General features: G+C 38.3%; 1 protein-coding gene across 1 annotated transcript in view; it reads right to left on the reverse strand.

Annotated features, from left to right (window-relative positions):
* Positions 1-498: 498 nt before the first annotated feature.
* The window catches only part of LOC143661186 (uncharacterized), a 28,869-nt gene continuing 10,599 nt past the window's right edge, over positions 499-18,768 (reverse strand). Inside the window, exon 3 of the mRNA XM_077134740.1 lies at positions 499-821. Within this exon, the coding sequence (XP_076990855.1) occupies positions 499-821 (323 nt within the window). The remainder of the gene's footprint in view (positions 822-18,768) is intronic.

Genomic DNA, 18,768 nt, shown 5'->3' on the forward strand with positions numbered 1-18,768 from the left:
AGATGTGTTCACTTCACATGACACTGGCTTTCTCAGATATTTCCTGAACCTGAATGTCATAAACCAGTGTGTTTCCAAGATGTGTGCAGAAATACTACTAGGTCACTTGATGTCTTCCTGTTTATACAGATGAAATATGGGTGTTAATGTAATGTTTTCCAAAATATTCCACTTATAGCAGATATAAAATTCATGATTTTATTCAATCATAGATCATGGGAAAAGAGTGATAGGGTTAAAAGATTACAGAATTGTCTTTGTAGGAATGAGAATAAGTGAAGGAGAATTAGTGAAGGAATGGGCAGTTAGCAAAGAGGTAGAGTATAATTACCTCAGTAAAAAGGACAAGGAAGACTTGAAGTAAAGGCAGAGCCCATTGAAGGAAAAAGTGAGACAGGAAGACTAACTACTAGGCAGAAAGTTTCAATATGAAGAGGCGGGAGGAGGGGGAGCAGCTGCTGCTGCAGGACTCAGTGTCTCACAACTGGGAGAAGAGGTTTATGTTTGAGGCTGAAGCACTGTGGGAGGATAGGTGTTACTGTGCTGACAGTAATAACTGGCCACATCTTCAGCCTGGGCTCCACTGATTCTGAGAGAGTAATCTGTCTCAGACCCACTGCCACTGAATTGCTCAGGGACCCCAGATTCCCAGTTGGATGTAGAGTAGATGATCAGTTTGGGAGCCTGTCCTGGTTTCTGCTGGTACCAGGATAAATAGCTGCTAACACTCTGGCTGGCCTTGCAGCTCATGGTGATGGTCTCCCATGGAGTCACAGCCACAGAGGCTGAAGACCTGGTCATCACGATGTCCCCACTGGTACCTGCAGGTAGAAGAGAACAAGATCATACAATAAATCACAAGTATATAAAATATATATCCAAATGTAGGTTTCCTAATTTATCATATATAATCAGATCTGTTTGAGATGTAGTCTGTACACTTTGCATGTGAAAACCATCTCTCCAGCTTTATAAAGACATTGCTCTTCTGAAGCTCTCACCTGAGACCCAGAGCCCCAAGAGGATGAGGAGTTGGGACTGTGACAGCATCTTGCTCACCGTCTGGTGCACTCAGGCCCCATCTCCAGGGAATCCCCATTAATAGAGTCTGAGCAGCAGCCGAGTCCCCAGGAGTCTATGCAAATCAGCAAGGGTATAAAAGGAAACACGCTGTCCAGTGAGTCATGAAGATAGATGATGGAATGAAGGGGACAAAATAACATTACACAGGAAATGTGAGTGTAGTCTTTCAAAAGTCCCAGACATCAACTGCAAACTATAAATTTCAACAAACTTTAGAAAACTGTTGAAATTAAAATACTTAATTATCAATTTATGATTCAAACTACCAATAATCATCTTGTATGCATAATTTTCTAATAGAATATATTTGTCTGTGAGTGCAAAATCTCTGAATTCATTGACCTTTCAAAAATACGGTACTGGAAACTGTGTGTAATACATTCATGTAATCGGATAGAATGAGGAGGTAGTGCACCGATTATAAGACTATCTCAGTCTATTCTGAATTTTAAATATGTATTTGAAGTTCTTTGACATCTCAAATCTCCTCCAGATATCTCAAACCAGACCACTGATATTGCTCTGAACCCAAATAATGTCTCTGAAAATGAGTCACCAGATACTTTCAAGTTGCCCTTGGACCTGCCCTTTACGTCCACCAGTTTCTCAAATCACCATTCCTCATATCAGTTTCTCAAATAAAATATTCACTATACCTGTGAATACTTCACACACCTAAGGGGTAACTGCCCAACGTGGTGGCAAAAGATTAAATAGCTCCACCTCTCAAGGTATCGGATTTGCATTTGTTCTTACCAAAACCAAAAATATTTATAGAGTTATACAAATACCAATACAAATGCTTCCAGGCCTGTAACATTAGGTTATCGAATAAATGAAACAGAAACCCTGATGTCTTAACCTTTCAATTATCTGGGAGAGAAAGACAATAAACAAATAATATTTCTACAGCCTCTCCTATCCTGCTTTTCTGTGATTTACCTCCTGTAGCAAAGCTGCTAATACAGGACAAATGGGACAAGGTGCATCCAGTTCCATTGCATAGGACATCCCTCACCATGAACAGAATCAGAGGAAGACTGAAAAAATTGAGACAGTTTAACAATTATGTACATAGCATAATCCTTCCTGTATCATGATCTCCACTTTTCCTGCAAAGCAACCACCCTTCTGCCTCCAAGAAGTTTCCTTAATGTGGAACATCCTAAGGCATGCATTGTTCCAATCCTAACTAATAATACATTTATTTTTTCCGTAGTTTGTCTCCTTATCAACCCATTACCTTAGATGAGGGTGCTACTTCCAGGGACTCAGGAATGGTGTGACACAGACCCAAACCACCAGGAAGACATTTCTACTCAGTCAAAGGTCCACTGTGTTCTTGGTCCACTACATATATGGGTTTTGAAGATGCCAGTACTTTCTTCATGTTTGCCCTCATCCCCCATGTTTTTTTTTCCTTCTGTTCCATGAAGTTAATATACATATATAGTTAATATGAATTTTACTTCATAATTGTCAGGTTTCCTGCTTGAATGCAGTAGAATGTCCTTCCTATGCTGACATATATTAAAGAACTTGAGATAGTCATGGATGACATGAGACGAAACAGGTTTTGTCATGTGAATGACTGAGTCAGAGGGGTCCACATGAAACGTTGTTTGTAGAAATGCCCTTTGAAGGTTGGACAGTTGACCTCATGCATGACTGAGGTAGGGAGTTGGCTTGCAAAGCTCAGGGAAGAACACTTCCAAAAATGCACAGGATGTGGTCTTGGATAATTATGAAAGACAAATAAATCTGAGAAAAGCAGACAAGGGCCTGATCCTAGGGGAACCTTAAAGGTTTGATGAAAATTGAGGATTTAGATTAAGTACAGTGCCAGTCCATGGAATGCAAGTCAGAATTAATTATTTTTTTATTATCAGACACTCTCTAGGTCATTTTATGTGTGTTAACACTCTGAAGAAATGGGAAGTGTGGAATGATTATCCTTTCTGTGCCAGCTGGGAAACTAGTGCTTCTATTCTCTCTTCTAAAATTATATATTTATTTCTTAATTAAAATTTCCTCAAACTCCCCACTGCCAAAAATAAAATTGGGGCAAAACAATACTTGGTAATAAGAGTATTGCAGTAAGTAAAATTCTAAAGGGGCCCTCAAGTTTGCAGAGTGCTGGCATATATCAACCCTATCCTAGTTCTTCAAACACTAATTATATTCTGCTGTGAAGTGATTTTGCATATTTGTAAAAAGCTGTGAACTTTAATATATATGAAATGAAAACCGTTGATATTAAGATGGGTAGGTTATTTATGTGGGCCTGACTATTTCACACATGGCCTTTAAATATCACTGTACTGGTCACAGACTAAGAACACAGTAAAGTTCATAGATAATTAAGACGCGACATGACAAAAAACATGTGATGTTGGTTGTGGAGGTTGAGGGGTCATGTGGGAGGGGATGAGGACACCCAGCCAGCAAGGAATAGGATCTCAATCCTACCACCCAGGGAACTGATTCTGTCCAACCACATCAGCTTGGAAGAGAACTTCAAGCTCTGGAAAGAACAGAGCCTCACTGACTCTTTGATTTTATCCTCCTGAGACCCTGATCACAGAACCCTTCACCCTGTGCTCAGCCAGACTCCTGACCTACAGCACTGAGAACTAATAGACTGCTCACTGGTTATTAACTGATAAAAACTAATATGTTTAAAATCTCATGTTAAAAGGAGATTTCTGACTCCAGAGAGAAGAAACTGACTTATTTACTTCTTTGCTGAGTGATGTTGACTCCTCTCTCCTCTAAGACAATGACTGTGTTTTACATCTCTTTTCTCCACAAATGATTTCCTGTCATTAGAACACATCCACAGGTTCAGGGCTGAGTACTGTGCTATGAAAGCATAAAAAAGAAGAGAATTAGATTTAAAGATGGTCAGAATCTGTCCCTTCCATGTCTATAAGGACATGTTCTCAGATAACTGAAGGAATTCCTGGCAGGAATCTGTCATAGAGGGGAGTGATCTGGGGACATCCCTAGAAGACCTGAGCCTCTCTGCTGCCTGTGCTCTCACTACCTCATGCCCTTACCTGGGAACACTCAGCACTTGTGTTCCTTTTGCAGATATAACTGCAGGATAAGTGAGTTGTAAGGGTCGATTCATACGCAGCCTGTCTTAGATGTGTCAGAGTTCTCAAACAATTGCTGTCATCTATGTAATGTTCAGTCCCCATTGGAGCTGCAGTGCCCTGAGGAAAGTGCCCAGTTATGTTTTCACATGAATTAGTACATGTGATGATTAAGCAAATTGTTACTAAATTGGCAAAAAAATTGTTCATGTTAAAATAATGAGATTGGTTGAAAAACACATAGAATGCTCATGTATAGAATAAAATATTATGCTATTCATTTTAAATAGCAGTGACCATGATGTTCTTCTGTAAAAGGTACCCAACATTCCTGTAATAAATTCATGGAAATTACATAGAACATGTGGTGCTGGTTTGGATCCTAGATCAGGAAGGAACATTTGAAAAAAATGGATAAATCTGAAGAAAGCATGTGGTCCAATTAATACTATTTAATCAATAGAAAAGTTCAGTTTTGCAAATGAACCAGGACCATGCAAGATAATAGCATCTGGAGCAACAGGGGGAGGGTGTAAAGCAATTATTTGTGCTTTCTCTGTAATTTTTATATAAATCTAAAATGATTCCAAAAGTTTTTTTTAAGGAAACATGGAATGACACTTGGGAAGAGCTGAGTGAGACTATACTGTTGTCCTGTGAGGGTTGCCAAGGATGATGAAGTGTAAGGTAACATTTCCAAAAGCCAGCTCCCATCAGGAGTGACATCATAGCTCTTGCTCTGACATTCAACATCTCATTTGCAAGTGACAGCTGGACACTACTTGAAAAACATGCTCCATTGACCCCTGATTTTCCTCATCTCATTAGAACCTTTGGTTCAAACACATATTCTGTTGAACAGAACAATTCAAATCAGGGAATGTGTCACCATGGGTGGATGCAAAGGTTTTCCCAGAGGTTCATGGGCATGACAAGCTGCAATACAATTCCTTTGTACATCTCCGTGTTCTACTCAAAGTCTTTCCTAAATGGATGAGTCCAAGAAGAGTCAAGTTGTGTTGTGGATTCTCATTTCCCATTTCCAGGATAAAATTAACCATCTTCAAACTTTAATTTAAAAAAAATGCTGCTATTGAGCTCACTATAGGTATTTTCTTGGGATCCAAAACTCTGTAGCACCAAATGAAGGGAGTTCTTACATTCCCACTGGTGTCAACATTAAGAGTGAATGACTAAAAGCTGGAAACAGTTTTTGCAGTGCCCAAAGTTGTGCATTCAACAAAACAGAAGACTCGCAGGACTGGGATGAAAGGAAGATATAACTATGTAAGAGGTGTTATAGAAAAGCAATGTTACTACATTTGAATGTTTGAGGAAGGGGGTCTCAGTGAGGGAGACTGAAAATTCAAGGAAATATACTTCCCACTAAAGCCTGCAGAGTGTAAAGCAGCCAGGCCAGAATTTTTATTTTTAGTCAGAGAGACCCCTTTTAGAGTCTTCTTACCTCCAGGAATGTATAATGATTAGTTTCTAATGTTTGAGCCAACAGGTCTGTGGTATTTTGTTTCATCTACCATCAAAACCAGTACCGAGATCTTTAATGCATTTCCCCACAGTGACTTCCCACAATAGGGGATCCAGAAGACATTTTATATCTTAATTGTCAGGGTGCACATACTCTCTGGGAAACTGACAAGTTGTGCAAATCCAGGCCTGTGTTGGGAGGAAACAGGATGAGAACTAGAGAGATTTGTGCTCAAGGCAAGCTCAGTGGGAGGACAGCTGCCATGTAACTGAGAGAGAAGCCATCCACCACACCTTCAGGCTTGAGCCTGCTGATACTCAGAGTGAAATGTGTAGCTGACCCCCTGCCACTGAATCGGTGGGGAGCCCCATTCAGCCAGGTGAGTGCCCAGGAATTGACTGTTTAGGGGCCTGTCTTGTTTTGATGGATCCAGGCAAAGTAGATCTTCTGGATGACACTCTATGAAATGGGATGGCTATGTAGAGAGGTTTCCTCCAGGAGACACAGAAAGTGAGACCAGTGTTGAGAAATGACATCAGTTTGGGCAAAAATCTTATATAAATGCATTATGTTCTAAAAAATTTAAAAATATTTATTTACAATATCATTTTTAAAATAGCGAGTATTCACTATTGCACTCTTCATCTAATATCAGTTTTCCTAATCCTCAAAGATAATAATCTGAATGAAGGAAAGTGTTTAAGTCTCTCACCTTGGAATCAGCAACAAAATTGAGAATCTGCATCTGTGACATCATCATTCTGTTGTTGACATGTTAGTCTCTGTTCAGATCACATTGCAGGCAAAAGGGGCCATTGGTAAAGCTCTAGCAGCTGCCTAGGGCTCAGAGGGGTATATTACAATGCAGAGGGTGATTACAGAAGAAAATTGAGTGAGCAATGAGCTGTGAATGTATAAAAGGTAAAAGAAGAGCCAATGACATCATTGCAGATTATATGACTCTGTGATGATGAAAGACATTGAAATCAGTATCTAAATTTCCAATAATTGTTCAGAAGTTGAAATATAAAATAGATGTGCAAAATCAGTATTTTCTTATTTAACAATTGCAAGCAATAAGATGGTCTATGAAGAGCATCTATTTTTAGGTCATCTATACCTTAATATCTGTACCATCTTAAAACAGCTAAGACCTGAAAAGATAGTATGATATTTTGGAAGTTCTATAGACAAGGAATGTATTAGCATAGAAGGTGATTTTTTCAGGCATATATTGGAAACCTTGAACTTGTGTTATAGTTTCTAGCAAAGACCAGAGGGTCAGAAGTGACCTCCTATAGTCCATCAGGTTGGAAAGTGCTCAGTTAGACAAGTCCTCCCTTGATCTGGGATTTCCTTGGCCTCCATCCTCAGGGGAGTAGCAAATGCAATCTGGAACAAACCTCTCTCTCATCTCAGATTCTGGGAATTAGAGGGTGTGAATGAAGATAAAATCCTCCCCTGGACCCACAACCTAGGTGGGTGCATCTGGAATTTTCAAACCTTGAATTTGGTTTAAACTCTATTTGGTAGCATCGACAAGCACTTGGCAAAAACAAACCTAGAATCTCTCTTGAGGGCAGCACTCCACTCAAAAGTGTCAACTATTCCTATAAATAAGTTTTTTTTTTTTTTTTTTTTTTTTAAAGAGAGAGGGAGGAAAGGAAGGAAAGACGGAAGGAAGGAAGGAAGGAAGAAAGGGAAACATTTTTAAACATTTTCTTGTTTTTATTATATTTTGTTTGTCCGTTTGTTTTTCACATGGGCTGGGGCCGGGAATCGAACCGGGGTCCTCCGGCACGGCAGGCAAGCACTCTTGCCCGCTGAGCCACCGCGGCCCGCCCCTATAAATAAGTTTTGAATTGCCAAAATCAGCAAGATGTCAGAGACTTCTCACATCTGCAAAAATAAGAGAACCTGAACATGAAAAGCCTGAGTAGCTACAGAGTAACACACAGCAGATAAGTTCTACTAGACCTCAGATTTTCATGTTTCCAACACTTTATTAAGGAAATGATAAAAAGTGAAAATATCTTTAAAGAAAGGAAGCCATAAATGATAACATTGCACTCTTTTTACTAATGCCCTCCAAAAAAATACAGAGGTAAGCCTTTTCCTTTGTACATTATCTGACTCATCCCTTGCATGTGAACCCATGTCAACAGGCTTTTCATGATGTGACTTTTAGTTAAGACATGGGCAACTGAATCAATTCGGATTTTAATTGTGATTAACTGGAGTTGCTTATAAGCAGAATGAAATTCAGATCTAGAGGAAAAGCCAGAGATCAGCAGGACATTGGGAGCCAACAGAACACAGAAGAGATAGAATGTGTGGCTGTGTGCATTGCCCTGTGAGGGGGGGCATCAAGAGTCAAGGGATGCTGGCAGCCAGCTCTAGTATACCATATCCTTTGTGGAGAAAGCAGCACCATGCTGATGCCTTGATTCTGGACTAGCTAATCTCAAAAGTGTAGGCAAACTGTATTCCCTTATAGCAAAAATCCCAGGGTGTGCCTGGTTCTAGAGTGGTGGGCTTCAGCAGTCTGGGAGAGATGTAGAGATCTCTCCCCTCAAGAAAAGAGGTAGGGAGGGAACAGTCCTGAAACATATTGGCTGCTAAATAAAATAAGATGGTAGGGACCCATAGCCTGAATACCTTCTGGACAGTCACCCCCAGCATTGTGGGACAATTATCCCCACATACAGTAAAAAAGAGGGGGTTGAAGAGCAGAAAACATAAAGTACTTTTGCAGGGCTGTGGTGGATGACCAAAGAGCACCATGTGCTTTGAAGTCTGGGGAAGTGCAGTCTGAGGATCTGCTTTCCTGTCCTTTCTCTAGGGTCTTTTGTAAGGGGGCTGCACTCCCTGCATGGGACCATGGCTCTGGTAAGGCTGTAAAATACAGCAAAAGTAAACTTTCAACAGGAACCCAATCAAAAAGAAAATCTTATACAAGACAGGGAAAATGACTTTCAAGATAAATTTATCAAGGTACTCAGATGTCCAGAAACCATCAAAAATTGAAGGGACATTAAAAACAAGAAGATATGGCCACACCAGTGATCACATTGAAAAATTAGAGGAAATAAAGAATTTAGAACATCTAATCAATTATACTCATGCAAAACTCCTAATGAATTTCAATAAGACATTAGAAAAGATAAAGGATATCAAGAAGTCAATATGAGAGCATAAAGAAGAATTTGAAATAATACATAAAAGCAGATTTATGGAAATGGAGATACTATAGATGAATTTTTAAATATTCTAGAAGCACAACTGCAGATTTTGAAGAAGCAGAAGAAAGGATCAGTTAACTAGAGGACAGAACCACTTAAACATGCAAAAGAATAACTGGAGAAAAATATGGAAAAATTTGAGCTGGATCTCAGGGAAATGATTGCCAAAGAAAAGCATGCAAATATTTGCAGCATAGGTGTCCAAGAGGGAGAAGAGAATGGTATAGGACCAGGAAGAATACTGGGCACATGATGGCTAAACATTTCCCATCCACATAAAAGGCAAAGACATGCAAATCAAAAATGCCTAACTCTCAGTTTGCTAAAGTTTCTGGAATGCAATATACCAGGAATGGATTGGATCTTACCAAGGGGATTTATTTAGTTACAACCTTACAATTCTAATCACAAAAAATGTCCAAATCAAGGCATCCAGACACAGATACCATACTGTGATTCTGAGGAAAGGCCAATGGCATCTGTATTTCTCTGCCTCATGAGAAGGCAGCTGGTGATGTCTGCTGGCTCTTCTCTCTGACTTTCTGTGTGTCCTGGCTTGTGCCTCCTTGGGCATTTCTGCATCTGAGCTCTCTCCAAAATGTCTCTGCCTTTTATCATCTCTTAAGGACTCCAGAAAAGATGATTAACAACAACCTTGAATTGGGTGGGTCCTATGCCCTTGGAAACAACCTAATCAAAATGTCCCACCAACAATAAAGGATTAGAAGGGTATAGCTTTTCTAGGGTACATAACTGATTCAAACCTGTGTTCATTTTTTTTAATCTTAAAAAAGGGCAAACAGTGATAAGTAATATATCTGACAAATAGAAACCAAAGGATAAAATGATTGAAGTAAGGATGTCTTTCACAGTAATAACATTGAATGTTAATGGATTAAACTCCTCAAGAAAAAGACACATATTGGCATAATTGATAAAATACATGAACTGACTATGAGCTTTTTAAAAGTGACTCATTTTAGACAAAAGGATACAAATAAGTTGGAAGTGTAAGGACAGAAAATGATATTCCACAGACGCAGTAATGAAATAAAAGCTGGGGAAGCTATACTAATACCAGAAAAAATAGACTTTAAATGCAAAAAATGCTGTAAGGGATAAAGAAGGACACTATATATTAGCAAAGGGAAAATTCACTAGGGAGACACAGCAATCCTAAATATGTACACACCTAATCAAGGTGGCCCAAATACATGAGCCAAACCCTGGCAAAACTGAAGTTAAGAAATAGGTTTCTCTACAATAATAGAGGGAGACTTCAACACACCACTCTCTGCACTAGAGCATCCAAACAGAGGATCAAGAAGGACAAAGAGATCCTAAATAATAAGATAAATTAATTAGGTCTAACTGACATATATTGAACATTGAATCCAAAAAAAGCAGTGCAAACATTTTTCTAAGTACTCATGGAAAAATCTCCGGGATTGACCACATGCTGGGGTTCAAACAGGTCTTAATAAATTTGAAAAGATTGAAACTGTACAAAGTGCTTTTTCTGATCATAATGGAATGAAGGAGGAGTCAATAACAACTGGAGAACTGGAAACTCCACTAACACTTGGAGGGTAAAGAACATGCTCTTTAATATTGCATCAAAGAAGAAACTGTAAGAGAAGCAGCTGTTTTGTATTCATCACTCTGGTTCCTTTTTTGCTCTTATTTCATTTTGTTGTATTTTTCACTATTTTCTTGACTTCTCTAGTCTTCTTTTGGTGATATATATATATAATTTGATTTTAGCTTATGTTTATGCATATCGATCATATTCTTTTTAAAATTACTTTAATGTTGGTCCTAGAGTTACAATATATATTTACAACTTATCTACATGCATTTTCAACCTACACGTTTGCACTTCATGTGTAGTGCATGTAACATAGGATTCATCCCAATTTCCCCCCATCTCTTATAAAATTGTTGTCATGTTTTCCTTTATTATTTTATAGTATAACATTGTGTCATGTCACTTAACCATACATTTTCCAAAATAGTATTGCTATTATTGAAGACAAACTGTTATCTCCTATATCAGTTAAGAACAAGAAACATAAAAGATTCTACTTTACCTGCATTGATTCCTTCTCAAATGCTTTTCCTTTCTCTAGTTACATCCGAGTTTCCAACTTATATCATTTCTTTTCTCTCTCAACAGCTCTGTTTACCATTTCTTGCAAGACAGCAAATACCCTCTGTCATGGTCAGCCGCATGTGTCAACTTGGCCAAGTGGTGGTACCTGTTTGGTTGGGCAAGTGCTGGCCTGTCTGTTGCAATGAGGACATTTCCCAGAATTAGATCATGAGCAGGTCAGCTGCATCCACAGCAGATTCCATTTGTAATGAGCCAAAGGGAGTGTCTTTAGCATTGAGTGATGCTCAATCTAATCACCTGAAGCCTTTAAAGGAAGATTCAGAAGAGACAGGCTCTTTCTGCTTCATCTGGTGAGCCTCTCCTGTGGAGTTCATCCAGACCTTCCATCGGAATCATCAGCTTCACAACCTGCCCTGAGGATTTCAAACTCTATGTTCCTGCAGTCACGTGAGACACTTTTATAAATTTTATATTTGTGATTGTTCCTTGTTTATTCTGTTTCTCTAGAGAACCCTAACAATTACACTCCCCCGCTGTTTGTTTTTCTGAGACAGTCTTTATTTTTCCTTCAATTTTAGGGGTAGTTCTGGATGCTGAATCCTAGGCTGCTATGGGTGTTTTTTCTTTCATTAAACATTTCACTCACCTCTTCTTGCTTGTATGGTTTATGAATAGACGTCCAATGAAATAATTATCTTTGTTATTTAGAAGTAGGATTTTATTTTCCTCTGGCCTCTTTCAGAAATTTCTCTTTGCTTTTTATTTTTTGTAGTTTGAATATAATACACATGACTGTATTTGAGGGAGATTTATGCTTCCTGGTGTTTTCTGAGCTCATAGATCTACGGTCTCGTATTTTTCACTAATTTTGAAGAATTTTCAGCCATTATTTCATCAAATGTTTCTTCTGTCACTTTCTTCCTTGTCTATTTGGTATTCATATTATTCATGTCACATATTATTAATTCCCTCTTAGTTGTCAGGTATTCTTCCATTATTCTCTTTTCTCACTTTATTTTTTAAGTTTGGGAAAGTTATTGATATATCATCAGGAAGAGGAAAAAGAAACTCAGTCTTATCACCTAAGGAACTGATTGTGCCAAACCATGACAGCTTGTGTTTCAGCTTTCTAATGCTGTCAGAATGCAATATACCAGAAATGGATTGGCTTTAATAAAGAGGATTTATTAAGTTGCAAGTTAGAATCATAAGGCCATGACATGTCCAAAGTAAGAACCAACATGAGGATACTTTCTCAGAGGAAAGCCAGTGTCTTTCCCTCCAAGCATCTGTAGCCTCTCACTTAGCTTTTCCAGAGAAAACTCTGGATTTTGTCACTCAGCTTCCTTTTGCTCTCCACAGATTCTGGATTTTCCTGTGAGTCCTTGCTTAACAACAAGGGATTTTTGTCTGCATCCTCCAGTGTGTGAGGCAAGAAGAGTGGATCCTTACACGCATGTGAAAGATGAGTTTGCCCCAAGACAGAGAGTGGGCCTTCCTCCTCAGTGTTCAGGAAGGGTCTTGCTGCCTAAAACCACTGAGCTTTAGGAAGAATGTAGCCCTGCTGACTTCTTGACTTTGCAGTTGTAAGACCCTCAGCAGAGAACCATCCACAATGTATCCAGCCAGACTCCTGACCTATAACACTGTGAGCTAATAAGTTGCTAGTTGGTTACTAAATGATAGAAAATTTGTGTATTAATGTACCTCATGTTAAAAGGAGAATCATAAATCCAGAGAGAAGAAATAATCTACCCACTTATGAGAAGAAATGGTCAAGATTCTGATGGTACTTCTATCTCCTGAAGCAACGTGTTGTCTGGCCATTTCACCCACACATATTTTTCTTATGGGTTTCCATGTCAAACAATCAGGATTGAATACAGTGCTATAAAAATTAAAACAGAATTAACTTTGAAGATGTCACGGTCTGCCTCTCACTGTGTTTATGCCCATATATTCTGAGAATGGAAAAAATTCTAATCAGGCCACTCTGTAAGAGATGGGAATGAGTTTGGGCCATCCCAAGCAGACCTGAACATACTCCTTAACTATCTAGAAACTGCCAGGTGCATTGATATGGATGTTTCCTTCCTCCTGGAGCAAAATAACTGTAATTTTGTCTTCATCTCAAAAAGAATCTATTATTCTTCAATTTCTTTTTGAATTAATAATTCTAAGCTTAGGTTTATTATTGGATACATCTAATGTTAACATGGGAACAATCTCTTAATTACAGATAAAATTCTATTTGACACCCCCTAATACATTTACTTGGCACAGCTCACACTGCCACATCCTCTTACCTGGGACACTCAATACAAGGGTTGATATATTGCAGACATATGATCAGTCTGAGTTAGATATAAGGGCCAATTCATGTACAGCCACATTTAGCATGTGTCAGGTGCTCAAATAACTGGTCATGGTCTGTGGAACTCCCTTTCCTCACTGTAACTCCAGGGTCCCCATGAAGATTCCCAGCTACTTCTTTTGTATGAATGAGTGAATGTGATGAGTTAGATGATTGTTAACACAGAGGCAAAAGCTTATCAGTAATCATGAAATAATGAGATTGTTAGAGAAACTTTCAAAATACTGATGTATAGAATAAAAATTCATGCTTTTCAATTAAAATTGGAATATTGCATTAGCAGTGACCATGATATTCTTCTGTTAAGATCACATAATTTTTCTGTAGCAAATTCATGGAAACCATGTGCAATGTGATGTCTTGGATTAAATCCTAGAAAAGGAAAAGGATATGACAAAACAAATGGTTAGCCTGAATAAAGTCCAGATTTTAGTTAATATGACTATGCCAATGTAAATTTCTTAGTTTGATAAATGTGCCATGATTATGTAACCTGTTAACTTTAAGGTCAAGAGGTTGAGTATGTATAGGAACATTTCTCTATTTCTGCATCTTTACAAAAAAAAAACAAAAATTATTCCAAAAGTAAAATTTAATATTAAAAGCACATGGAAGGATTCTTTAGAATAGCTGAGTAAATCCTGGATGGGACCAAGAGAGTCTGTCATAAATGACATAACATAAGGTAACCCTTCCTAAAAACCAGACTCCATCTGGAGTGACATTACAGCTACTGCTCTAGTCATTCAGTCTCTCTCCTTGCAAGTGAGACCTGATAGTATTTGCAAAATATGCTTCATTGACACTTGGTTTTCCTCACCTCATTAGCCCCTTTTGCCCAAGCATGCATCACTCAGAGCAGCCCTCTCAAACCTGGGTAAGTGTCCCTCTGGGCAACACCAAGGTTATCTCAGAGGTTCATGTCCATAAACAGCTTTAATGCAATTAAAGTCTAGATCTTTGTGTCTTGTGCAAAACTCTTTCCTAAAATGAGTAAGGGGAAGAACAGTCCATTGTGCTACTGACACTCCTTCCACTTCCAAGTTCACAGTCACCTTTTGCTGCTTTAATATAAAAGAAATTCCACCACCCACCTCACCACAGATATTTCCTTGGGAACCACAACCTCTGAAGCATCAAGTGAAGGGATGATTCTCACTCCCATTAGGGTGGACATTAAGAAAATGAATGAATCCAGAGGTGGCAACAGTCCTGTGGTGCCCAAGGTTTTGTAATCAACAAAAGTGAAGGAGGATCTAATTGAATTGTCTGCCCAAAGATTCCAGTTGCAATTATGGAATTTGAAAATCAAGTCATTGATGGAGTTCTTGATTAATTTCTTCTTTTCCTTGCTGATTAACACTATCTGTTTCAAAAGTTTTCTTTGATACTATAAATTTGATGAAGAAAATTTAAATCATTATTGGAATAAAATATGTTCTTTTGAAGCATGTGACCTTATTCACATAAAGGAGTTATAATTTTACTATTAACATAAATATTATTCTGCTAATGAAGTAAAAAAGATGTCACTTTATATCTCATATTTTCCCAAGAAAACATGGAATCAAAGATAAGAAAAACAAATTAAGAAGAACCCTCATTGTATCTAAGGCAAAATCATGCTTCAGAGTAATATTTAACTCTTCAGGAGATATAAGTGGAAAATTACTGTTGGGTCCAGCATTGCTAAAATAAATCTTTTCTTAAGAAATGGATGTGACTCTCCTTACACAGATGGATGACTTTTAGTTTTCATGTCTTCAGTCCCAGTACATGTATGTGGTAAATAGCAGCAAGGGTTTTATGCTTGTTACACATTTATCATCTTGTGCTTACTGAGAAAGAAAAGTTTGGTAGGTGATTTTTCATTTAGCAGTCACTTTTATTTATTTACCTTAATGGTCCCCAAAATAGTGCCATGAAATTTAAAAACAAGCTGCTACAATATGGTAATATTGTTACAATATACACCTGCACTAAATGGAAGAAAAGAAACCACTGCAATAAGATAGCAAACTGTCCTCTATTACTTGTACACATATACAACAGGACTCCTGAGCATTTACTCCAAAAAATACTTTTCAAATAAATAATTGGTAGTTTCCAACATTAACACTGCAGCCACTGAGTGCACCTGGCCACTTCGTGCACTGAGGAGTGCACAGCACAGAGCAAAGCACAACTGGGCAGGGTGCCAAGAGGCTGTAGGGACAGACACACCAACCCGAGGATCTGGGTGTCCAAAGGTGAATAGAGAAAGGGCCAGGAACAAAAGAAAGATTATCTCAGGTCTCCCTCAGACTGAGCTACATTTTAGAGAGTGACCTCTTCTCTGCACTTGGATTCATAAACTAATTGTGTCAGGCAGAGAGTAAAATATTAATAAATAAAATGTTTTAAACACCCATGCATTCTTTAAATGCAGCAATTAGTGACACTTTAAGAGAAAAATTTAAAAAACTGAAACAGGCTCAACAGGAAAGTCATCTCAGTAAAAGTATACAGACAGCACTGTTTCAGAATGGCAGAAAGACAAAAGTTACCCTATTTAGGAAAAAATTCATCCACAAAGTGTAAATGACACATGGACACATCTTCTGTAAGTATTGTCACTGTTTCCCAGATGGGCTGCATATTAGAACCACGTGGGAAACATTGAAAATTTGACTGTTTAGGCACATATCTGCATTTCAGTAAATGCTAGGGATTTTGTTTTTATAGCCTGTCTCACCAGTCAGTGGATGGTCATTTAAAAACCAACTCCATAGTGTCCACTGTTCAAGCAAAATATAGCAACAAAAACATTAGGCAGTAACCAGAGGACTCTGAGGTTGGAGGATATATTTATATTTTGATAAAAATTGAATCCATAATTCAAAATTCATATTCATTTCTGAGAAGAATGAGGCACTTGTGCAGTGTGGAAATGATGGCAGTGTCCAAATATGGTCCAGGTGCAAGGAATTGTTTGAGGCATTTACATGTATTGGCTTATTATGCCTCATGATATTCCTACAAAATAGATGCAATTATTTCAGCCATTATACATATGTAAAAAACAGCTATAGAGTAGTAAAATAACTAAATTCTGAGAGCAAGCAAGGGTCAGAACAGTCCAAAATAAATTTCATGCTTTAGGCATCAATGTATACTTATTTATTGTATTTTGGTTTTCTAAAGTCACCAGAGTGCCATATACCAGAAATGGGTAGAGTTTCATTTCAGGGATGATTTGGTTACAAATTTACAGTTCCAAGGCCATAAAAATATTCAAATTAAGGCATCAAGAGGAAGAAATCTTCTCTGAGGAAAGGTTGCTGGCATCCAGAGTTCCTCTGTCACATGAGACCACACATGGTGATATCTGTTTGTCCTTCACTACTGGCCCTGGTTTCAATGACTGTCTCCAAAATGTATCTGGGTATTTCTCCCTCTATTCTTCTTCTTTACTTACTGTTATAGATTGAAAGCTACTGGAATATGATATACCAGAAACAGAACAACTTTTACAAAAGGGAATTGATCATTAAGTTGCAAGTTTACATATTCTAAGGCTGTGAAAATGTCCAAATTAAAGCAAGCCTATAGAAGTTTCCAACCTAAGGTATCCAGGGAAAGGCACCTTTGTTTAAGAAGATTGATGACAGCCAGAGTTTCTCTCACAACTGGACAGGCACACATGGCCACATCTGCTAGCATTCTCTTCAGGCTTCTCCTTTCATGAAGCTCTCATGGGTGCATTTTCCTTATTCATCTTCAAAGGTCTCTGACTGCATCAGTTCTTAAGTTTTCCAATATAGTTCCCTCTTAAAGGGCTCTAGTAAGCAATCCACTTAGAATGGTTGGAGACACATCTCTATGTGAACAATCCAACAGCTCCCAGCCAATAATGTTGAGTGAGGATTAAAGCACATGGCTTTTCTGGGGTCCACAACAGGCTTAAACTGGCATACCCACCTTTTAACCTCTCATAAAGGACTCCAATGACAGCATAAGACCTGAGATGGGCTGTGTCTCATCTCAAATGAAATATCCTAACCAAAAACTGCAATGCACAATAGGTCTAATCCCACAAAAATGAAGTAAAAGAACATGGCCTTTATTGGGGTACATAACATCTCCTAAACAACACTTGTGGATACTAAGGTTTACAGAATTAGAGAAAGGTCTTTACAAGGAGTATGAATGAGAGAAATGACTTCCCATCATTTTGGTTTTGCTTTTAGAAGAAAAGGTAGAATTTGAGCAAAGAAACTGAGTCTGACTACAAATAACTATGGTCAGAAACTGATGAGCAGAAATTGCTGGCTAGAAAGAGGGTCAAGGAGGGAGAGTGGGTGAGAGGCAGGAGAGAGTCAGTGGTGTTTTTTATTTTTTAATTTTTTTATTAAATACTAAAAAACACCAAGCAAGTGCAAACGTTCTTAACTTTTAATCATTCTGTTCTACATATATAAACAGTAATTCACAGCATCATCACATAGTTGCATATTCATCATCATGATCATTACTTGGAAGATTTGCATCTATTCAGAAAAAGAAAAAAAAGAAAACAGAAAAAAAATCATACATACCATGTCCCCCACCCCTCCCTCTCATTGATCACCAGCATTTTACTCTAAACTTATTTTAACATTTGTTCCCCCTATTATTTATTTTTATTCCATATATTTTACTCATCTGCTGATAAGGCAGATAAAAAAGCATCAGACACAAGGTTTTCACAATCACACAGTCACATTGTGAAAGCTGTATCATTATACAATCATCTCCAAGAAACACAGCCACTGGAACACAGCTCTACATTTTCAGGCAGTTCACTCCAGCCTCTCCATTACATCTTGACTAACAAGGTGATATCTATTTAATGCATAAGAATAACCTCCAGGAAAACCTCTTGACTCTGTTTGGAATCTCTCAGCCATGGACACTTTATTTTGTCTCATTTCACTCTTCTCCTTTTTGGTTGAGGTTTTCTCAATCCCTTGAGGCTGAGTGGTCCACACCCCTCAGAGTCATGTCCCACATACACAGGGGGAGGGCATTGAGTTTGTTTGTTGTGTTGGCTGGAGAGAAATGCCACATCTGAGTGTCAAAAGAAGCTCTCTTGGGGGTGGCTCATAGGTCTAATTTTAAGTAGGCTTGACCTATCATTTGTGGGATTAAGTTTCATATGAACAAACTCCAAGATTGGGGCCTCAGCCTATAGCTTTGGATGTCTGCACTGCTTGTGAGAATATCAAGAATTCAACTTGGGGAAGTAGAATTTTCCAATGGTGGGGATTTTTAACATGAAATGGTGAGGATAACATCTTAAAAAGCCTTTGATGTGGAAGAAAGTGACAGAGAACAGTGGAAGAGTGGGAGGT

This window comes from Tamandua tetradactyla, chromosome 17, assembly GCF_023851605.1.
Source record: "Tamandua tetradactyla isolate mTamTet1 chromosome 17, mTamTet1.pri, whole genome shotgun sequence".
Classification (NCBI taxonomy): domain Eukaryota; kingdom Metazoa; phylum Chordata; class Mammalia; order Pilosa; family Myrmecophagidae; genus Tamandua; species Tamandua tetradactyla.